The following is a 23989-nucleotide window of genomic DNA, read 5'->3' on the forward strand; positions in this document are numbered from 1 at the left end:
TTCTGGGTTGCTCTTGTTTAACACATCACAGCCTGCAGTAGTGAAATCGGGTGGTGGGTGTCGGCCGAAACGGGAGTAAAAACTGTGCTACAGAGCAACAAGAGGGAGGTTATCAGCATGCTCAAGGGGAGGGGGGCAGATTTGCAAAGAACAAAATAAATAAATCCAAAATTCACACTATCCATTTAAACAAAAAACCCAGCCTAATGACAACAGCATCTGCATCTTCGGTAGTCATGAAATGTTAGTGATTAGTTGGAAGAGCAGAATGGGAATCGGGAGGAATAGAGGGGAAAGTGCGATGCCCTGCTTAAGCTCTTTGGTTTGGGCCAGCTGGCACACTGTGTTGGGAGTTGTGGTCCAAATCGTCTAGTTTATAGCATCCTGGAGGAGCAGCATGGTTGTCTGGGCCTAAACCAGTGGTGTCCAAACTTTTTTCAAAGAGGGCCAGATATGATGAAGTGAAGGGCCGTGGGGGCCAACCAAAGTTGTTGACATTTTTTTTTTTAATTGAAGTTGTTGAGGTTTTTTTAGGGACAGTATTAAACCGACTGGTGGGCCGGGTTAGACCCCTGAAACGAACTTTGGACATGCCTGGCCTAAACCATTGGTGAGAAGGGTGAGGATACTCTGAAAGGATTTCGTCCCAAGGGGGGCAGGTGTACCCTGCAATAAAATGCCTCCACCCAGGATACTATAAACTAGACAGACTTTTTATTCTTCTTCTACTTGGTATCTTCATCCACCCCACACCTGATTTTTAGTTTCTCGCACGCACTGTTCTCCTCGCCACTCCCCTCTTATTTTCAGACATTTCTCTCCATTGGCCCCAAGCACAATTCAAAGTGTTGGTGCTGACCTTGAAAGCCTTAAACAGGCTCGGTCCTGTATACCTGAAGGAGCATCTCCACCCCCATCGTTTAGCCCGGACACTGAGATCCAGCGCCAAGCGCCTCCTGGCGGTTCCCTCGCTACGAGAAGTGAGGTTACAGGGAACCAAGCAGAGGGCCTTCTTGGTAGTGGAACGCCCTACCACCAGATGTCAAAGCAATAAACAACTATTTTACTTTTAAAAGACAACTGAAGGTGGCCCTGTCTAGGGAAGTTTTTAAATGTCTGATGCTGTATTGTTTTTAATATTCGGTTGGAAGCTGCCCAGAAAGGCTGGGGAGGACCAGCCAGATGGGCGGGGTATAAATAATAAATTATTATTATTATCCCCACCTAACCCTTCCTCGACACGGGGAATAATTCGAACAAGGCCTTCCAAAAGAACAACTCAGGAATCTTTCTCAGAGCTAGGGATCACCTCTGCAATATATGCAGCAACTGTCGTGAGAAGAGCAGCTCTGAGCATGTGCAAAGTTTCTTTCCCCACCCCCCAACACTAAGGGGCTGCAACTGGCAGCCAATCACTGGAGCGGGGGGGGGGGGCCTTCCCACATCAGGTGACTCCCAGGTAAGGCCCGAGTACTGCCTGGGTCACCACTGCAAACAGAGCCCCTCTCTTCGCTGGGATGTCTGGATCTCAACCGCTACGCTACCCTCCCAGCTTCCTCTTAAATACTGCAAAACCCTTTGCACCTCCTGCTACATACTCTAGTCAAGAATGAAACCGGATCACTGTGCATAACCCTCTCAACAGATTAGGAGTAATAAAAATATATTGAAGGGCTTGAATGGAAACCAGTTTTGGGAACAGAGTGGAATGTCCTCTTTCTGCAGTGCCTCCTGACTTGCTCCTGTGCAAGTTCGAAATGCTGCTGAAAATGCATTAATCTGGAGGCTGCGAACGGGCCTGGCTTTGTCCCAAAAGCCACCCAGCAGGCAAATGTGCAAAAGAGCCCAGGGCGACGCCTGAAAGTGAATACGGGAGAACCAAGGGAAGAGAGTTCTCCACAGGCAAGAGTGTCTCGTTTCCCTGAAAGTGGAAACGGGATCCTTCAAGCCTCTGCCAACCTGTCCTCTAAACAAGTGCAATCGGCCTAGATGGCACTATAGAAAGGGGGAAAGTATTTCCTATGGAGGGGACGCGGGTGGCGCTGTGGGTTAAACCACAAAGCCTAGGGCTTGCTGATCAGAAGGTTGGCGGTTCAAATCCCCGCAACAGGGTGAGCTCCCGTTGCTCAGTCCCTGCTCCTGCCAACCTAGAAGTTCGAAAGCATGTCAAAGTGCAAGTAGATAAATAGGTACCGCTCCGGCGGGAAGGTAAACGGCATTTCCGTGCACTGCTCTGGTTTGCCAGAAGCGGCTTAGTCATGCTGGCCACATGAGCCGGAAGCTGTACGCCGGCTCCCTCGGCCAAGAAAGCGAGATGAGCACCGCAACCCCAGAGTCGGTCATGACTGGACCTAATGGTCGGGGGTCCCTTTACCTATTTCCTATGGAGGGAGAAGTCTAGGAGACAAAACGCCTAGAGAGATTTGGCCTTGGAGGCCAGGAATTGGACGTCAACAAGGAAGGCTCTCACGGGGATGACAAGGACCTCTCTCGGCCACAGCACCAATGTGGGGGCCCAGCTCCGCCTCAGCTGCCTACTAGGACGGACCCTTTAACGCAGCACTCTTCTGATTCAGCCAAATGGGAAACATCACGGGCAAACCCACACAAGTGACCCGGCTGTATCCACATGGCCATGGTGCCCAGAATCGATTGTGAAAGTTGCAGCTCCAAACATCTGGAGAGCAGCAAGCTAAGGGAGACCGATTTGGATCACCAGTAAGTTCCACGGGGCAGCGTTTCACGCGATCAAAGAGCAGCTATAAAGTTCTTTGCACAGCAGAACTGGAACAGAATCGAACAAAGAGCAAAATACCGGCGTGCAGAACAAAAAAGGCTTGACGTGCCAGAGTCAGCGTTTTTGCTCAATCATCTCATTCACGACAATTGTTCATCTTCGGTCATGTCTGCCCCTCTAGGTGATAGGAAGAGAGGTAATGCCGAATTCTACGAGGACAGCTCTTACACTGGACAGCAGCAATGAATCATCAGGGGGGAAAATACAAAATAAATAAATAAGGAACCCAAAAGATTCCTGCATGGGGGAGGGTTAGACTAGATGACCCTCGTGATCCCTTCCAATGCTGCAATTCTACGAGTCCCACGTTCCTCCAAGTGTCTGGGTCCTCAGCCACTTAGGTCTCCAAAGGCCAAGTGCCATTGAGGTTCTTGCAATTTATGCAAGCGAGATTATGTTCTCTCTCAGTCTAACCCAGGGGTAGGCAACCTAAGGCCCGGGGGCTGAATGAGGCCCAAACGCCTTCTAAATCTGGCCTGCAGACGGTCCGGAAAAGAGCGTGTTTTTACATGAGTAGAATGTGTTCTTTTATTTAAAATGCATCTCTGGGTTATTTGTGGGGCCCGCCTGGTGTTTTTTCATGAGTAGAATGTCTTCTTTTATTTAAAATGCATCTCTGGGTTATTTGTGGGGCCTGCCTGGTGTTTTTTCATGAGTAGAATGTGTGCTTTTATTTAAAATGCATCTCTGGGTTATTTGTGGGGCATAGGAATTCGTTCATTTATTTTTTTTCCCAAAATATAGTCCGGCCCCACACAAGGTCTGAGGGACAGTGGACCGGCCCCCTGCTGAAAAAGTTTGCTGACTCCTGGTCTAACCTATCTCACGGAGTTAAGAGGATTAAAGCATGGGGTGGGTGGGTGTGTCTTGTATACTGCCCACACCTACAAGGGGAAGGGATAGGATAAAAATGTATGGGAGACAAGACTGAAAGAAAAGTCGGTTTGTCCAAGCTCACCAGGCAAGTTTCCGGCAAAGGTAAGATTTGAAACAAAGACGTTGGCTCACAGGCTATTTCATGCAGCTTGGCTGGTTAGTGCATGGCTCTGACAATGCCCCACTCGCTGGTCTGACCCCCCCCCCCCGAGCTAAATGATCCTCAAATTTCCTTCCAACTCTAGGAGTCTAAGCCACCAGGCTTATTCTCAACTTGGGAAGCATCACTAACATATCTTCTCTAGAACATAGGCTGTTTGTGTTTCTATTAACTGGAGCAAAGTCTTTGGTCACCTTAAAATGTAAACCTACTACTGTATACATTTACTGGAAAATAAGCTCCACTGGCTTTAGCGGGAGGATTTACCAGGTAAGCACATGCACTCATATTAAGGCATGGATACCAAATGACACATATGCATTCTGGGCATGCCTGAACCTACCTTTTTCTATTTCTCCTTTAGATGCCTTAAAATGGACTCAAACACATGCCTGTTTTTAGTATGGAAGGGTTAACCCCTCCCATCCCAAAGGGTCTAACCTTTACTCACTTCCTTACCTACAAAAGCACATACAGTGGTACCTCGGGTTAAGAACTTAATTCGTTCCAGAGGTCCATTCTTAACCTGAAACTGTTCTTAACCTGAAGCCCCACTTTAGCTAATGGGGCCTCCTGCTGCCGCCGGAGCATGATTTCTGTTCTCATCCTGAAGCAAAGTTCTTAACCCGAGGTACTATTTTTGGGTTGGCAGAGTCTGTAACCTGAAGTGTCTGTAACCCGAGGTACCACTGTATCACAATAAATCTGTCAGTCATTAAATGCCAAAAGGCACAATTATTGCTGTATGTCGCAGCTGGACACTTTCCCTACTTGTAGGATATTTGAACAAGCCTAAATCCTCCAAAGCACATGATTCTGAAAGATAAAGAGTAGATTTGGGGTTTAAGAAGCATCCCAAGAGCCCAGTGGCACACCAGTTGTCCTCCTTGAATGACTGCAGGAGAGAAAAGCAAAGTAAGAACTTTCTTAGAAGACCAGCCCGGCATGCATTGTGCAGTAAACCAGAAATGGGAATTTTTTTGTTGAGATGAGCAGTCCTTTGTATTGGGCCCTAAAGCTGCAAACCCAGAGGTGAGAGAAGTGCAAGGAGGCTGCACCCAGAATATTTTAAAATTACGATTCAACAAGTTCTAAACACTGGCTGTTTTATTGTGTAATTCTACTGTCGTTGAAGAACTTTCAGTGCTTTTACAACTGACTAGTTATTATTACAGTGGTGCCCCACAAGACGAATGCCTCGCAAGACGAAAAACCCGCAAGACGAAAGGGTTTTCCGTTTTTTGAGGCACTTCGCAACACGAATTTCCCTATGGGCTTGCTTCGCAAGAAGAAAGCCCATAGGGAAATCTCCGGGGACCTCTTTTAAATGCTGGCGGTGGGGAGCAAAGCCTTCCCCTCCCCCCCCCGGCCTTCAGAAAACGTCCAGGAAGGCCGGCGGGGGCCGAAAGGCTTTGCTCCCCACCGCCAGCATTTTAAAAGCAGTCCGGGATAGCAGGGAAGCACTTCCCGCTATCCTGGACGGCTTTTGAAGGCCGGCGGGGGGAGCAAAGACTTTTGCTCCCCCGCCGGCCTTCAGAAGAGGTCCAGGACCTCTTCTGAAGGCGGGCGGGGGGTGAAAGTCTTTGCTCCCCCCCTGCCTGCCTTCCCGGGAGAGCGGAGAAACGCAGCGTCCCGGACAGCTGTCCCAGAGAGCGGAGAAACGCAGCGTCCTGTCCGCTGTCCCGGACAGCTTTTGAAGGCAGGCAGAGGGGAGCAAAGACTTTCGCCCCCCGCCCGCATTCAGAAGAGGTCCAGGACCTCTTCTGAAGGCTGGCGGCGGGCAAAAGTCCTTGCTCCCCCCTGCCTGCCTTCCCGGGAGAGCGGAGAAAAGCAGCGCGTTTCTCCTCTGTCCCGGACGGCTTTTGAAGGGGGGGGGAGCAAAGACTTTCCGATCTCCCGGGAAGGCAGGCAGGGGGGAGCAAAGACCTTTGCCCCCCGCCCGCCTTCAGAAGAGGTCCAGGACCTCTTCTGAAGGCTGGCGGGGGGCGAAAGTCTTTGCTCCCCCGTGCCTGCCTTCTCGGGAGAGCGGACGGCTTTTGAAGGCAGGCGGAGGGGAGCAAAGACTTTCGCCCCCCGCCCGCATTCAGAAGAGGTCCTGGACAAAAGTCTTTTTCCCCCCTGCCTGCCTTCCCGGGGGCTTTTAAGAGTGGACAGCTTTTGAAGGCAGGCGGAGGGGAGCAAAGACTTTTGCCCCCCGCCAGCCTTCAGAAGAGGTCCAGGACCTCTTCTGAAGGCTGGCGGGGGGCAAAAGTCTTTGTCCCCCCTGCCTGCCTTCCCGGGGGCTTTTAAATCACCCCGGGACAGCGGAGAAGTCCTCCGCTGTCCCGAGACAATTTTTAAATGCTGGCGGGCGGCAGCGAAGCCTTCGCTGCTGCCGCCCGCCAGCATTTTAAAATGCTGTCCCGGGGTTTTTTAAAATGCTGGGGGTGGGAAGAAAAGCCCTTGTCCCCCCCCCAGCCTTCAGAAGAGGTCGGGGGACAGACTGTCCCGGACCTGGTCTGAAGGCGGTTTCCATAGGAACGCATTAATTGATTTTTAATGCATTCCTATGGGAAACCGTGCTTCGCAAGACGAAAAACTCGCAAGACGAAAAAACTTGCAGAACGAATTAATTTCGTCTTGCGAGGCACCACTGTATTTCATTTATTGATTATTATTTATGAATACTGTTTATGAATTTTGACTGTGAATTGCCCTGGAATATATATTATGAGCGTTGTTTATATGCGTGTGGTGCAGTGGTTAGAGTGCTGGGCCAGGTGAGACCAGGGTTCAAATCTCCACTCAGCCATGAATCAAACTGGATGATCTTGGGGCCAGTCACCAACTCTAAGCCTAACCTACCTCACAGGGTTGTTGTGAGGATAAAATGGGATAAAGGAGAACTATGTACCTTGAGTTCCTGTTTTGTATGTATTAATAAGTAAGCAAAATAAAATAACTATCCTATAAATGAATAGCATTTCCCAGAAGTGAGGTGGGGGACAGGACAGGGATTGTAGCCCACATGGTCAGAGCAGTTCCCAAAGTAGTCCTGCAGTAAAACTAGTTGCATACCAGAGTTTTAGCACGTTCATATTGACGGTAATCCCAAAAAGGGAGTCCACTTGTTTCGTGGAATTTCTGGTGCTCTAAAATAGTGAAATTGGGTCCATGGCAGAGGCTAGAAGACAGGTCTAACTGGGCCACACTGGCTTTCCAACTATCTTTAGACATGGGCGCGACTCCCAAGAATGCACCCGACCCTTATCAACATTTGCAGGGAGAAGTTACCTTACACTCCGCCACCCACTGCAGTGCCTTCCTCCCAGCTCCCTAGGCCGGGCAAAGAAGAAATCAGGATGAGATCAGTTGCATTCAAGCTATTAAGAAGCCAGTAACCATTCAGGCTCCTTTGGCTCCAAGCTGCTGCCCTGCATGGAATCTGTAACCTGTAGCTCTGGTCTCTGAAACCTGTAGCTCTGGTCTCTGAAAGCAACTTACAGCTTCCCAGGGAGAAACTGCAAGACCAGGAGAGGAAGGCAAAGTACAAGCAGCTTTCCTTATCTCACACACATTCAAAGTGAGTTTCGCAACCTGGCAAAAATGCAGGCTCAAGGCCCGTGCTAAAGTAAAAAGGGCTAGATTTCCTTCCTACCCTCCACGAATGAAGCCTAGGCTTCTGAGCATTCAGAGGCAGGCTTAGAGTTTCACAGGCAGGGAGCTTGCATAAGCTACCACAACACAAACCAGGCCTGTTTCAGAATAATCCAGGCATGCAAGCTTGCCGCTGGGAGGAATAAAAGGAAGTTAAGTCTCCCCCTGGTGTCACAACCCAGAGCAGCTGGACAGAAACGCACCATGGCAAAAATTAGAGATAAGGGAAACCATCAGGACTGAGGCCAAGAGAGACAGCTTTTCCACAGCCTCAGGGATTTAAGCAGCGCACTACAACAAGGGACATGACCGACACTCCCAAATCAATAAGATTTGCTTTTTAATCCAAACAGCTTGTCAAACTACACAGGTTGCAGCGAAGTATCTCTGCGTGTTTTTTAAAACCAGGGTTTATTTTGAGAGAAGCGGTAGCACCATGATTCAGTTTTTTATGTTTATGGCACAGCACGAATTGACAACACACACATTTGCTTAGCTCTGCATAAATCCATGCCAAGTGCTGAAGAATCCGTGCGCGATGCCAAGAGATCTGTCACAACAGCTACGTCTACGGTATCTACATCTTCAACTCCTCAGAACGAGTCCTGGGCTAGGATCAAGCTATGGTGCTTCCGAGGCTCGTTTTGAACTGTAATCCCCACCTCTTCTGGAAAGGAGTGCCATGACTTGCACCGCAAAGTGCACAGCCAGTTAAATCCGATGCCTGAAACTTCTCTCGCGCATCAAGGAAACAGAAGCAGCTCTCCAAAGAGGACTACGGTTACTCATCTACAGAATGAGCCTCTGGGCCTACTTCTCCAGCACCCATGCTGCGGCGGTTGCAAAAGGAGTAGAACGAAAAAGGGTGCTGGGCGTGGGTGGTTGTGAAGGTGCGAGCCAGTCCCCTTACATATGCAGTTGGGAGCACAAGAGAAAAGGCTTGGATCCTACTGGGTTGAGAAGTCACTGCTCAGGAACCCACGTTTGCCCAGGACAAAAAGCCCCGAGTCTACTCATATTTCAAAGCCGCTTCCTGCACCCAACGTCCCTGGAGGCCTGCGCGCACGCACCCCATCAAGCCTTCCAAGAATCCCCCACAGCTTCCAGAATCCCCCACAGCTACTTTGCTCACCCGACCTCTGCCCAACCCTTTGGAATCCCTCCTTGCCTCTGGCTGCCCTGGCACTTGCTTCCCACGCCCCTCTCCTGCCCAGACCCAACAGCCCCAGCTTATCCCTCTCCCTCCCAGGGTCTCTCCTCCTGGTTCCCCTCGGCCCAATCCCACAGGGTCCTTCTGAACAGGAGCCTGACCCTTTGGCTTCAAAGACCCTTCTCACCCCCATCCCATCTGCAGGAGGCCCAAACCCTTTCTGACTGCATCCGCCCCGAGCGACTTGGGGCAACAGAACACAATTTTTAATTATTATTATTACTACTACTACTATTCTAGTTTCGGATCTCCTTTCCCTGCCTGTTTCCAAGACCCTCTCGTGACCCTCCCCAATCCCACCACCACGCCTGGCCCTCTGACCCCCATTATTATTATTATTACTACTACTACTACTACTACTACTATTCCAGTTCCTGAGCTCCTTTCCAAGCCTGTCTCCATGGCCCACCTCGACCCTCCCCAATCCCCACGACCACCCCCACGCCTGGGTCTCTGCCCCCCACAATTATTATTATTACTACTATTCCAGTTTCTTAGCTCTCCATGGCCCGCCTCGACCCTCTCCTGACCCTCCCCGACCCCCCCAAACCACCCCCACGCCTGGCCCTCTGCCCCCCCAATTATTATTACTACTATTCCAGTTTCTTAGCTCTCCATGGCCCGCCTCGACCCTCCCCGATCCCCCCCCCAAACCACCCCCACACCTGGCCCTCTGCCCCCACAATTATTATTACTACTATTCCAGCTTCTTAGCTCTCCATGGTCCGCCTCGACCCTCCCCGATCCCCCCCCCAAACCACCCCCACACCTGGCCCTCTGCCCCCCCAATTATTATTACTACTATTCCAGCTTCTTAGCTCTCCATGGCCCGCCTCGACCCTCCCCGATCCCCCCCCCAAAACCACCCCCTCGCCTGGCCCTCTGCCCCCCACAATTATTATTACTACTATTCCAGCTTCTTAGCTCTCCATGGTCCGCCTCGACCCTCCCCGATCCCCCCCCCAAACCACCCCCACACCTGGCCCTCTGCCCCCCCAATTATTATTACTACTATTCCAGCTTCTTAGCTCTCCATGGCCCGCCTCGACCCTCCCCGATCCCCCCCCAAACCACCCCCACGCCTGGGCCCTCTGCCCCCCACAATTATTATTACTACTATTCCAGCTTCTTAGCTCTCCATGGCCCGCCTCGACCCTCCCCGATCCCCCCCCCAAAACCACCCCCACGCCTGGGCCCTCTGCCCCCCCCAATTATTATTACTACTATTCCAGCTTCTTAGCTCTCCATGGCCCGCCTCGACCCTCCCCGATCCCCCCCCAACCACCCCCACGCCTGGCCCTCTGCCCCCCCCCAATTATTATTACTACTATTCCAGCTTCTTAGCTCTCCATGGCCCGCCTCGACCCTCCCCGATCCCCCCCCCAAAACCACCCCCACGCCTGGGCCCTCTGCCCCCCCCAATTATTATTACTACTATTCCAGCTTCTTAGCTCTCCATGGCCCGCCTCGACCCTCCCCGATCCCCCCCCAACCACCCCCACACCTGGCCCTCTGCCCCCCCAATTATTATTACTACTATTCCAGCTTCTTAGCTCTCCATGGCCCGCCTCGACCCTCCCCGATCCCCCCCCAACCACCCCCACGCCTGGGCCCTCTGCCCCCCACAATTATTATTACTACTATTCCAGCTTCTTAGCTCTCCATGGCCCGCCTCGACCCTCCCCGATCCCCCCCCCAAAACCACCCCCACGCCTGGGCCCTCTGCCCCCCCCAATTATTATTACTACTATTCCAGCTTCTTAGCTCTCCATGGCCCGCCTCGACCCTCCCCGATCCCCCCCCAACCACCCCCACGCCTGGCCCTCTGCCCCCCCCAATTATTATTACTACTATTCCAGCTTCTTAGCTCTCCATGGCCCGCCTCGACCCTCCCCGATCCCCCCCCCAAACCACCCCCACACCTGGCCCTCTGCCCCCCCAATTATTATTACTACTATTCCAGCTTCTTAGCTCTCCATGGCCCGCCTCGACCCTCCCCGATCCCCCCCCCAAAACCACCCCCACGCCTGGCCCTCTGCCCCCCACGTGCGCCCTTGCCTGGGGAATCCTCCTTCCCTCCATGCGCCTTGGTGAGCCTGGGCTGCTCTTCCCCTCCCCCTCCCCACCCCCCACCCCCACATGGCGGGGGGGGGCGTTTCACCGCCTCCCTCTCCCCCCTCCCCCCTGCCCCCCCACCCCACCTGCCCCCCCCCCCCGCTCACCGATCTCTGCAGCTCCCCGAGCCAGAGGCTGGCGCGCTCCTTGCCGCTGGGGTCCGGGTCGTGGTACAGGGCCTGCACGGCCTGGTACACCACTTGCAGGTTCGGCTTCCCGCCGCCGCCGCCCGAGGAGCCGCCGCCCGTGCCGGGTCCCGGGCCGCCGCCGCCTCCGCCGCCAGGATCCATCCCTCCTCCTCCTCCTCCTCCTCCTCAGGCCTCCTCCTCAGCCATTACCGGGAGAGGGAAGAAGAAGAAGGAGCAGCAGCAGCAGCAGCAGCGGAGGCCTCGCCCCGTGAGGGGAGAAAGTTCCCGCGCCCTCAGGCCCGGCGGAAAGGCCCGCGCCGCCCCCCTCGCCTTCCCCGAGGGGCTGAGCGGAGGAACAGAGCCCCGCCGAAGGAGGAGAGCCACCCCCGCGCGGCCCAGCGAAGCAGCCAAGGCCCCGTCCGGCCCCGTCCTTTGCTGGCTCGCGGCGCCGCTCCCGCCCGGAACCGACGGCAACCGACGACGCACTTCCGGGCGGGCGGGCGGCGGGGGGACGCCGCCAAAGGAGTCCGGGCGGCAGCACGCGCCCGGCCGGAAGTGGCCCGCCCTGCGCCGGGAGGCGGGAAAAGGGGAGCCGGCCCTTCTCTCGCTGGGGGGGTCTCTCCTCACTCATCACGGGAGAGGGGACCAGCCTGTCAAAATCAAATAAAATAAAATATCATACTGTTGTTGTTGTTGTTATTATTATTGGGCTGTTCCTGGAACAGTTGGCTTGGCAGGCAGAAGTTCAACCGCTCCAGCGCACGTGGGTGGGTTAGAAAAAACACCCTCCTTCCCTCTTATCTGGCTTGCTGCGCCTGTTGGATTTCTGCCTGCTTGAAAGGGCAGCCTTGCCAAGAAAGGATCGTTTTTATATGTTGATGCTGCCTCTGCAGGCTTGGCAGGCAGAAATTCAACAGCTGCAGCGCACGTGGGGGGGGGGGGTTGCTGCGCCCTTCTCTGTGTGTGTCTCTGTGTCTCCTCACTAATCATGGGAGAAGGAACCAGCCTTTCAAAATAAAATAGAATATCATACTATTGTTGTTATAATTATTGGGCTGTTCCTGGAACAGTTGGCTTGGCAGGCAGAAGTTCAACAGCTGCAGCGCACGTGGGGGGGGGGAACCTTCCCTCTTATCTGGTTTGCTGCGCCCTTCTCTGTGTAATTCTGTGTCTCCTCACTCATCGTGGGAGAAGGAACCAGCCTTTCAAAATAAAATATCATACTGTTGTTGTTATTATTATTGGGCTGTTCCTGGAACAGTTGGCTTAGCAGGCAGAAGTTCAACAGCTGCAGCGCACGTGGGGGGGTGTAAAAAAACCCCTCTTATGGCTTGCTGCGCCCTTCTCTGTGTGTGTCTCTGTGTCTCCTCACTCATAATGGGAGAGGGGACCAGCCTTTCAAAATAAAATAAAATAAAATAAAATATTATGCTCTTCTTGTTATTATTGGGCTGTTCCTGGAACAGCCGGCTTGGCAGGCAGAAGTTCAACAGCTACAGTGCACGTGGGGGGGGGTAAAAAAATACCTTCCTTCTTATCTGGTTGCTGCGCCCTTCTCTGTGTGTCTCTGTGTCTCCTCACTAATAATGGGAGAAGGAACCAGCCTTTCAAAATAAAATAGAATATCATACTATTGTTGTTGTTATTATTGAGCTGTTCCTGGAACAGTTGGCTTGGCAGGCAGAAGTTCAACAGCTCCAGCGCACAGGGGTGGGTTAAAAAAAACACAGTCCCCTCTTATCTGGCTTGCTGCGCCTGTTGGATTTCTGCCTGCTTGAAAAGGCAGCCTCGCCAAGAAAGGATCGTTTTTATATGTTGATGCTGCCTCTGCAGCTGTTCCTGGAACAGCTGGCTTGGTAGGCAGAAGTTCAACAGCTGCAGCGCACGTGGGGGGGGGTGTAAAAAAACCCCTCTTATTTGGTTTGCTGCGCCCTTCTCTGTGTGTGTCTCTGTGTCTCCTCACTCATAATGGGAGAGGGAACCAGCCTTTCAAAATAAAATAAAATATCATACTTTTGTTCTTGTCATTGGGCTGTTCATGGCTTGGCAGGCAGAAGTTCAACAGCTGCAGCGCACGTGGGGGGGGAACCTTCCCTCTTATCTGGCTTGCTGCGCCCTTCTCTGTGTAATTCTGTGTCTCCTCACTCATCGTGGGAGAAGGAACCAGCCTTTCAAAATAAAATAAAATATCATACTTTTGTTGTTGTTATTGGGCTGTTCCTGGAAGGGCAGGCTTGGCAGGCAGAGGTTCAACAGCTCCAGCGCACGTGGGTGGGTTAGAAAAAACACCCTCCTTCCCTCTTATCTGGCTTGCTGCACCTGTTGGATTTCTGCCTGCTTGAAAGGGCAGCCTTGCCAAGAAAGGATCGTTTTTATATGTTGATGCTGCCTCTGCAGCTGTTCCTGGAACAACTGGCTTGGCAGGCAGAAGTTCAACAGCTGCAGCGCACGTGGGGGGGGTTAAAAAAAATACCTTCCCTCTTATCTGGTTCGCTGCGCCCTTCTCTGTGTGTGTCTCTGTATCTCCTCACTAATCATGGGAGAGGGGACCAGCCTTTCAAAATCAAATCAAATCAAATATCATACTTTTGTTCTTGTTATTGGGCTGTTCCTGGAAGGGCAGGCTTGGCAGGCAGAAGTTCAACAGCTACAGCGCACATGGGTATGGGGGGTTAAAAAAAACTTCCCTCCCTCTTGTCTGACTTGCTGCACCTGTTGGGTTTCTGTCTGCTTGAAAGAGCAGCCTTGCCAGGAAAGGATCATTTTTATATGTTGATCCTGTCTCTGCAGGCTTGGCAGGCAGAAATTCAACAGCTGCAGCGCACGTGGGGGGGGGTTTGCTGCGCCCTTCTCTGTGTGTGTCTCTGTGTCTCCTCACTAATAATGGAAGAGGGAACCAGCCTTTCAAAATAAAATAGAATATCATACTATTGTTGTTATTATTATTGAGCTGTTCCTGGAACAGTTGGCTTAGCAGGCAGAAGTTCAACAGCTCCAGCGCACAGGGGTGGGTTAAAAAAAACACACTCCCCTCTTATCTGGCTTGCTGCGCCTGTTGGATTTCTGCCTGCTTGAAAAGGCAGCCTCGCCAAGAAAGGATCGTTTTTATATGTTGATGCTGTCTTTGCAGCTGTTCTTGGAACAGCTGGCTTGGTAGGCAGAAGTTCAACAGCTGCAGCGTAAGTGTAGGGAGGTAAAAAAAACCTCCCTCCCTCTTATCTGGCTTGCTGCACCTGTTGGGTTTCTGCCTGCTTGAAACGGCAGCCTTGCCAGGAAAATATCATTTTTATATGTTGATGCTGCCTCTGCAGTGGCCTCTGGGTGAATAAGAGCCAGTGCTGGTCTCACACTCCACTAAGGAAATGATGTCAAGTGTGGGTTTCATGCTCTTTATTCAGCTCATAGTAGTGAGGAATGAAAGTTCCCCCAAAATATCTGTTTTATATACATTATTTACACAATGGGCCCCACGTGATTGGCTAATTCCAGAATTCTCCTGTAGGTGAATCAGGTTGCGGATTCACTTCCACCTGGAGCTGGATTGGGTGGCTCCTACGGACCAATCAGACTGCTGCATTGTTCTAGGACCAATGAGACGACTGCATTCTGGATCCTATTATTCTAGGACCAATCAGACGGCTCCATATTGGATCCTATTGTTCTAGCAACAATGAGACCTTTTGGATCCTATTCAACTCAGTACATAACAGTGTGATTTAGAACACACCCACCCACCCTGGAAAGAAGAAGAAGAAGAATTTATTATTTATACCCCAGCCATTCTGGGCGGCTTCCAACTGAATATTAAAAACCATACAGAAGAAGATAAAGTCCCTACCAGAGAAGAATGGCAGATGAAGTTGATGGACTGCACCGAAATGACTAAAATGACAAGAAGAGTCAGAAATCAGGAAGACCAAAGTTTAAACAAGGAATGGGGAAAATTTATAACTTACCTTAAAGACCATTGTAAAGAGTTAAAACCGTTAGTAGGATTGGAATACCACTTGTATTTAAGCTTGAATTCTGGACATAATGGAAGAGCTAAAGGGTTTGAATTATCATAAAAGATGCGAGAGGAAATGATAAATAATAGGACCCACAAAGGGGAGGATGGAAGCCCAGGAGATTCCTTGGAATCTGTTTTTTATGATTTATTTACAGATAGGTAGCCGTGTTGGTCTGCCATAGTCAAAACAAAACAAATTCCTTCCAGTAGCACCTTAAAGACCAACTAAGGTGCTACTGGAAGGAATTTGTTTTGTTTATGATTTATGTTAAGGGATCTCTGAAATTTTTAATTTTGAAAACCAAATAAATTGTAAGAAGATAGAACACACCCACACCCTGCTGAAGCAACAGCCTTTGATTCCTACTACAACTACAGCTTCCGTTTGATTTGATACCCCTCTCCTGCTTGTTCCTGATGGAGATCTTCACAGATCCATTCTTTCCTGGTCTCCCATTTTGTGGTTCACCTCAGGCGCCCAAATGCCTTGAGCAGGCCTTGCCTGATCATTTTTTTTTTTTTAAATATATTTTATTTGGGTTTTAAACATAAATGCAAAAATAAAAACAGCATAACATATATCATAACATCTTTTCTTGACATCTATGGACTCCCTCACGCCTCCCGCTCTCATTTGCATCACTTTCAATTCTTGCCAGCAATTTATCATCTTGTTTACACTCTTGTGTCAAATTCATTTAAGTATAATCTATAAATTCTCCAATAGGTTTATAATTTTTCCTCAAATTTACTTATCATCTTAATTCCTTCTATTTTTGTGGTGCACTATTATTTATGATCTAGCATCCTTTCTTAACATTCAACCAAATTACAGTATTTTTTAAAATAAATCTTGAATTTCTTCCAATCTTCTTCGACCCTCTCCTCTCCCAGGTCTCGGATTCTGCCAGTCATCTCAGCCAGCTGCATATAGTCCATCAGCTGCATCTGCCACTCTTCCAGTGTGGGTAGATCTTGAGTTTTCCAGTTCTTAGCGATGAGAATCCTTGCTGCCGTTGTTGCATACATAAAAAATGTTCGGTCCTTCTTTAACACCTTCTGGCCGACAATGCCCAGAAGGAAGGCCTCTGGTTTCTTGGTGAAGGTATACTTAAATACCTTTTTCAGCTCATTATATATCATTTCCCAGAAGGCCTTCACCTTAGGGCAGGTCCACCAGAGGTGAAAGAATGTTCCTTCATTTTCTTTACATTTCCAACATTTATTATCAGACAAATGGTATATCTTGGCAAGTTTAACTGGGGTCATGTACCATCTATATATCATCTTCATTACATTTTCCTTCAAAGCATGCCTGATCAATGAGTTCTTCAGAGAAGAACTTGAGAGCTATGCCCCTTTAGGACACCTCGGACGAGGGCCTTCTTGGTGGTGGCACACATACCCTGCTGAAACACTTTTTGGAATGTGCCATTTGGGAAGAGGCGAAAAGCCATACTTTAAAACACCTCTTGAAAACACACCTTTTTATGTAGTGGTCCCCTGGGTAATACCGTTTTACCGCTTTGTTCTGTTTTTATTGACATGTGTATCATTTTGCCTTGTTTTATTGGTTTTTAAAAAACTTTTAATGTAAACTGCTCAGAGATCAGGTAGGTAGCTGTGTTGGTCTGACGCAGTCGAAATAAAAATAATAAAAATAAAAAATTGTCCAGTAGGACCTTATAGACCAACTAAGTGTCTTCTGGTATAAGCTTTCGTGTGCATGCACACCTCTTCAGAGATCAGTGTATAGTAAGCAGCATAAAATATTATTATTATTATTAATAATAATAATAATAATGTCATACCATAAAGGGCATGATGGCAGGGTATAAAAGGTGTTGGAGAAAGGAAGGCCAGAACCATGGGCTGGACCTTAAGAAAGATGTAAGCCCAGGACATGTTGAAAAGAAAGGAAGATAGTTATTTGAAGGAAGTAATTTTATTAGAAAGAGGATATTGGAAAAGTGTTACAAGGTGAGTCAATGAAATTCAGAAAGGGGGGATTTGAGGAAGTCAGTTAACAATGTCATTGAAATAGCGTTCTAGAGTAATATTGGTTTATATTTTTGTCTTTTTCTTTTCTTTTTATTTCTTTTTAGTATTGTAATGTCTTTTTCTTTGTGTGTTGTATTTGTTATAAATTTGGAAAATAAATAAAAAAAAATGGGGGGGGAGAAACATGTACGCCCCACAACTTCTCTTTTTTAAAACTATTGAATGCAGTGAAATGGCTACATATAAATTACAGAAAACAGAAAGCACAGCACAAAGCCATACACAGTGTGACAATAGCAGTTCCAAGGCAACTCAAAAAACCAGGCACAATGTGTGGATTAAAACCTGAGAAAATAAAATATTTTATCTTATTTTATTATTTTATTTCCTTAAGTATAAAAAGAAGGGAGACCAGGTTTCATCAAAGGGGTTTTCCTTTACAACCCCATTTGCAACTCTTCCAAGCCCAGTTAGCCCCACCAACTCTTTTCCTAAAACATTAGCCACTGAGCATAAGTTTGTGTGCGTCACATAGGGGGTGTTCTACGAAAGAGGGTCTCAAGAATGCTATGTACTGAAGTTCTCACCCTGGGCCAGTAGGGGGATACTGTAGTTTTCACTCAGGTCCACATATGCAAATAAGGGATTGAAAGGGACGTTCAGTGATTGGATAGTTACAGAAAGTGGTTACTGTTGCGTTCTAGTGGAGCTCTATATAAGCAGGCTGGCTGAACCCTTCAGTTCAGTTCTGGCCTGTGAATAAACAAGAGCTGTTTGAGGAATCGCTGTGTCGTCTGATATGTTCACCCACAACTAAACAGAGAGGGTTTGAAACTTATTATGAAGTAGAATATAAATATTGAGAAAATGAGGTTCATGGAAGAGAGATACTGCTGCGAGGACTTTCTATGTTGCTTGGAATCCGTGTGCCTGGTTTTAATACCATGAGTTGTGTGGTGTCGCTTTGTTGCAGGCATTTATGTATAGGTTTGGAGGGGTTGCCCTTCCAGCAGATATCATGCACATGCAGCCCACTACCAAAACCAGCACAATCGCTTTTGTGACTTTTGTGATGCTTTAATGTATTTTTAATCTTTTGTTGGGAGCCACCCAGAATGGCTGGGGAAACCCAGCCAGATGGATGGGGTATAAATAAATTATTATTATTATTATTATTATTATTATTATTATTATTATTACTACTACTACTACTACTACCACCACCACTACCAGGTCCAGTCAGCGACTACAGTGGACTCTTAGGCATTGCCAAAAGGGGCAGGCACATATCTGCATAAAATCTGCATGAGGTGCTTTATAGATGCTGTAAGTTTAAAACGAAGTCCTACAATGTAAATAGAAATATAGTACATCTTGCCCTTGTGGAGGAGAGTTTGGTCAGATGTGTGCTTGCTTATTCTGTTGCCTAGGTGCTGAGAGTTGCTTGGCAGCTACTAGGCTCACCTGTGACCAGGTGAGCTGAGTGCCTGCTCTGTGTGCTGTCCAGGTGTTAACGGTTGGTGGGCATATCGAAGGCCCTCCATCCCACTTTTTGTGGTCTTTAACTTTAGACAGGACTTTGACAGGATGGCCCATCAAATAGAGGGCACTTTCATATAAGGAAGAAGGGAAAGGAGATTGTTAGCAACTTTGAGACTTCTTAAAGGTAATTGATGAATTACCAGTAATATGTTTAATTCCATAATGTGAAGATTTAAGGATGTTAATGTTTAAGTTAAATTTCATAAGAATTGGGATTTGGAAAACCGTTAAAAGGACATGCAATGAAATTCAACCAAGGGGAAGCGAGGAAGTCACTTAACAAAGTTAATAAGTGTAATTTTCAATAAGGCTATGATTTATGTTTGTTTGTCTTGTGTGTTTGTTTGTTTATAATATTGTGAAAACCTTTTTTTTTTTTTTTTGGAAAAAAAAAGGTAAAGGGACCCCTGACTGTTAGGTCCAGTCGTGACCGACTCTGGGGTTGCAGTGCTCATCTCGCTTTACAGACCGAGGGAGCCGGCGTACAGCTTCCGGGTCATGTGGCCAGCAGGACGAAGCCGCTTCTGGTGAACCAGAGCAGCACATGGAAACGCCATTTACCTTCCCACTGGAGTGGTACCTATTTATCTACTTGCACTGGCATGCTTTCAAACTGCTAGGTTGGCAGGAGCTGGGACAGAGCAACAGGAGCTCACCCCATCGTGGGGATTCAAACCACTGACCTTCCGATCGGCAAGCCCTAGGCTCTGTGGTTTAACCCACAGCGCCACTCGCCACTCCTTAGGGTAGTGATAAAGCAGGATATCAAATCCAAATTCTTCTTCTTCTTCTATGGTAGCTCTGCCAACAGAGAGTAGTCCTCTGAAAATGAGGACACATGGCCATACTTTTACGGCTTGTACAGACTGAGTGTCTCTAAATATGGCTCAAAATCCTTTGCAGTGGCTGGGAGTGTAAAAGTCACTGCCATAACCAGCAAGGCGGAAGGTCAGCTGTCCAGAAAGAGCTGGCCTTTAAATCCATTCCTGTAATCGGTGTTCATCAAATAATAAGTGATATTTCGTGACCTCTGGTGGATACAACTGAAATATTCCTCTTGGCCCCAGGGAACACACTCTCCTCCTTCATTTCCTCCTCAATTCAACACATCATGGACTTCTCCAAGCCCTTCTCAAGCCTCTTGTAAGGAGCAGGCCAGCAGTAAATCACACTGATGGAGTTAACTCTTTATTAGCAAGAACACAATCTGTACGTTGTTGTTGTTTAGTCATTTAGTTGTGTCCGACTCTTCGTGACCCCATGGACCAGAGCACGCCAGGCCCTCCTGTCTTCCACTGCCTCCCACAGTTTGGTCAAACTCATGTTGGTAGCTTTGAGAACACTGTCCAACCATCTCATCCTCTGTCGTCCCCTTCTCCTTGTGCCCTCCATCTTTCCCAACATCAGGGTCTTTTCCAGGGAGTCTTCTCTTCTCATGAGGTGGCCAAAGTCTTGGAGCCTCAGCTTCAGGAACTGTCCTTCCAGTGAGCACTCAGGGCTGATTTCCTTCAGAATGGAGAGGTTTCATCTTCTTGCAGTCCATGGGACTCTCAAGAGTCTCCTCCAGCACCAGAGTTCAAAAGCATCAATTCTTCGGCGATCAGCCTTCTTGATGGTCCAGCTCTCACTTCCATACATCACTACTGGGAAAACCTTAGCTTTAACTATACGGACCTTTGTTGGACCTCCATGGACAAAGACACAATCTGTACAGACTTGGCCAAATGTCAGGGCTCATGAGAAGAGCAGCTCGTCACCAGTAGGTCTTACCCCCACGAATCAGATACCGAGATTGAAAGTCCTCACCTGCCCAGGGCTTTTCCCAAGCAATTGGGGGCTGTGTCTGAGCCTAGCAACCCTCTCCACCCTTTTCAGGCCTCTTCTGGGTCTGCGTTGCAGGAGGTGGAATAGATGAACTTTGGGGTGCCTACGGTTCCATGAACCTCTGCTGCTGCTGCTTTTTTTGATAATAATTTTTATTAGTTTCCAATTACAATCCAATAGTAGCCTCATTATAGCAATACCAATTTATAATACAGTACAATTAACACCAATAGTTCAAATAACGAATTATATACCGTATTTTTCCGTGTATAAGACGTCCCCATGCATGAGTTTGACCAAACTACGGGAGGCAGGGGAAGACAGGAGTGCCTAGCATGCTCTGGTCCATCACGAAGAGGCGGACACAACTGAACGACTAAACAACAACAACAGCCGTGTTGGTCTGCCATAGTCGAAACAAAATAATAATAATAAAAATTCCTTCCAGTAGCACCTTAGAGACCAACTAAGTTTGTTATCGGTATGAGCTTTCATGTGCACGAAAGGTCATACTAATAACAAACTTAGTTGGTCTCTAAGGTGCTACTGGAAGGAATTTTTTCTCACCCTTATCGTTATTACTATTTATTTGCACGCACGCACACCCTTTTGTCGAGACAGCAATTCAATTCTATCCACATTGCCCTAGGCCCCTTTAAAGGGGTTGATTTTCTCTCACACAAACCAGGTCTGTGAAGGATCTCCTTCGTTATGTAAGTATCATAGTTGTCAACTTACAGATTTGAAAATAAGGGACCAGCAGCCTCGGAAATAAGGGATCAGCAGCCAAAATAAGGGATTTTCAGAGCACAGGTATGTTCGACTTCTGAGCCCCTCCGAGCCAAAGGCAGAAAGCCCAGCCAGCAGCCAAACAAAGCCTCAAGCGGTGGTTCCCACAGAGCAGCAACCCGGCAAAGGGGATGCAGCAAGGAAAACCACCGTCCCCTCTCCGCTGGGAAGCGCTGAGCAAAGGCGAGTCCCCAGGCAACGCGGCCGATTTGATCGGCACAAGGCATGCAAGCTCCACCCCCCAGTCGTTCTTAGACTCCTTATTGGGTGAGCAACGCAGCCAAGCAACACAGCTGGAGCCTCCCTCCCTCCCTGGCCGGCAGGGAGGGAGGGAGGGAGAGGAGCTGCTTCATTTGAAACCCAGGAAATTTAAGGGACATCATCAATAAGGGACAGCAGCAGGACACAGCGCTGGGATAAGGGAGTTTCCCGCCAAATAAGGGACGGTTGACAGCTATGGTAAGTATGTTGCTGCAGAAAATAAAGAGCTGGAGAAGGGGGCTTGTCTTTTTTGCCCCCACCCCCTCCAGCTAGTGCTGCCGCCATCAAGAAGTCTGTGTGCGTTGAAAGAAAAATAGATCTAGTCTGGTTTCCTCTCTGCCAATGGGAAGGCACCACCCCCGAAACGGAATCTGATGGGAGGACGGACAGAATCTGATGGATTGTTAATTTAGGATTTATTATTTTAGGTGTTCCGTGGTATACTGCAAGCACATTGTCAAAGCTCAGCAGGGTTCGGTATGGTTTCAAATTGGATGTGTGACCACATGCTGAGGGGTGGTCTAGATGACCCTTGGGGTCCCTTCCTTTTTTAAAAAAATCATTTTTATTGATTTTCCAATAAAAAAATCCAATCAATATATCCAATCATAATACTCCAATTAAAATAAAAAAACTAAAATAAAAAAAGACCAAATTATACTCCAAATTATATTTATTAATTTTTCGGAGCTCCACACTGTCTGGATCTCTGAACCAAATCTCCACATCTTAGTCCTACTTCTCGTTGTTTCCATATTTTCCACATCTCAATTTTAAGGCTTCATAATTCTTTGTCCCCGAGTCCATGATTCTCTAGCATGTCAAACATCATGTACTTTCATCCGTCAAATACAGCTTTGTTAATATATATATTTTCCCAACTGCCTTTTTATCAGCGCAGCGTCCTCTGAATGTTGTCTAAGTCTGTTATCTGAAGTTTGATGGAGCAGCAACTCATTAATTGTCCAAACCTTCCTTTTGAGTTTTATTAAACCAGTACCTTCCAAATTAAGTTATTAGGCAAAACCGTTTGCAATATTACCGTAAACTGTGTTCCACAAATATCAGTCATTTGGCGATCGATCGGCCTTTGGAGACCCTTCCAACTCTACAATCCAGCGATTTAGTTAATGCTGTGAGCCTTCCATATTATGCTCAGCCTGGTGAAATGTAAAAACAGAACTTTATGTCACAGAAACACCATCACTTTGCACCAGAGAATCTCCAGCTGGTAGCCATCACTTCCTCCTGAGGCAGGCAGTTCCATAGGTTAATGACTGAGCTAAGCTGGAACTCCTGGAACTTCTCAGCACTGAGAGATTGAGCTGCGTGGAACAATATGAAGCTGCCTTATACGTGATCATCCTTCCTTGCTTACTTAGCACACCGGGAAGAGTGGGGAGACCTGAGCAGGTGACCGTGATTTTATCATTTTAGGTACCGCTTGCAGACCAGAAGAAGCCCTAACTAGAAATGTCAGGAATCGAACCTGCGACCTTCGGGTTTCTCTACAGGTGCTCTGCTGGTGGAGAAATCTTTCTTCCACTGTTTTATATAGATGCTTCTCACTCGGCTGATACAGATATCTCTTATTTGTTGTGTGTTTTTCTTCTTTCTTTCTTTCTTTTTTGAAGTTTTATTCGAGTTTGGGATTTTTACATACATTATATTATCTCCTTCCAATTTTAAATTTCCCGTACAATTTTTTCCTTTCCCTCCCTTCCCCCACCCCCATATCCATTGGAAGGGTTCAAACTATTATCCTCAGCTATGGGCCTAGCGTCTTTAGTTTCCACCGAATGTCTTTTGTTCCAGTAGTTTTTATCCATTGAAGATGGGATCTGTTCCTTATCATGGTGGACTTGACCTTCTGCGTTGTTTCCTGTGACGTGACTGTGACAATGTCTGACTGCATAAGTTCAAACAAATAACTATTCCATGCCTCTACTGTCCATTTTTCTCTATCTTTCCAACTGTTACGGTAAAATCTGGGTGCAAGGCTGCTCTGCCACCCAGTTGGTCGGACTAAGTCCGCGGGTCCCTGCGGAGGAAAATGAGCTCAGCCGGAGATAGGAGCAAGCAGCAGAAGATCCAAGTTTATTGCGCAACAGGTTCAAGGCGAGATTGAACAGCGAGAAAGGGGTGACATGAACTTTTGAAACTTCCCTCCATGTCCCAGAATACAGTGCAAAATGCATCCCAGTTATATCATGAATACATTAAGAAGAGGTTGGGTTACACAGGATTAACATATGGAGGAGGGAGGGGGGAATATGCAGAGCTGGAGATATGCGCAGATAAGCACATCCTGAGTACCGGTGATGAGAAGACAATGGTCCATGTACTGGCATTGCGCAGAGGAAAGGCTTGGCAGAGTGATTTGACAGGATTAGGGTCTTGACACCTTGCTTGAGGGATTATGGAGGACAAGGGAGGTGTCATGGAGTCCTAGAGAAATTGAGCAAATTGGCACGTTGAGTTTCTATGAATTTTATAGATTTTAGTCCCTTTTGACGTTGACAATTGGAAATAAATGGATATATTGTAGCGAAGAAGAAGGTGAAGAAGACATGCCCCCCCCCTCCATATCACAACCTAAAGCTATCGTTGCCTTTCCCGCTAATATCATAGCTTTGAAGGT

The 23989-nt window shown here is 48.2% G+C and overlaps 1 protein-coding gene across 2 annotated transcripts in view; it reads right to left on the bottom strand.

Annotated features, from left to right (window-relative positions):
- Positions 1-11099, bottom strand: part of TNPO3 (transportin 3) — a 47535-nt gene extending 36436 nt beyond the window's left edge. For both annotated transcript variants that reach the window (XM_081879711.1, XM_081879710.1), the window contains exon 1: positions 10902-11099. In XM_081879711.1, coding sequence (XP_081735837.1) covers positions 10902-11084 — 183 coding nt within the window. In that variant the 5' untranslated portion in view covers positions 11085-11099. The remainder of the gene's footprint in view (positions 1-10901) is intronic.
- Between the last annotated feature and the right edge of the window lie 12890 nt (positions 11100-23989).

The sequence above is a fragment of the Podarcis erhardii genome (genome assembly GCF_964252035.2).
Source record: "Podarcis erhardii genome assembly, chromosome: 10".
Taxonomy (NCBI): Eukaryota; Metazoa; Chordata; class Lepidosauria; order Squamata; family Lacertidae; genus Podarcis; species Podarcis erhardii.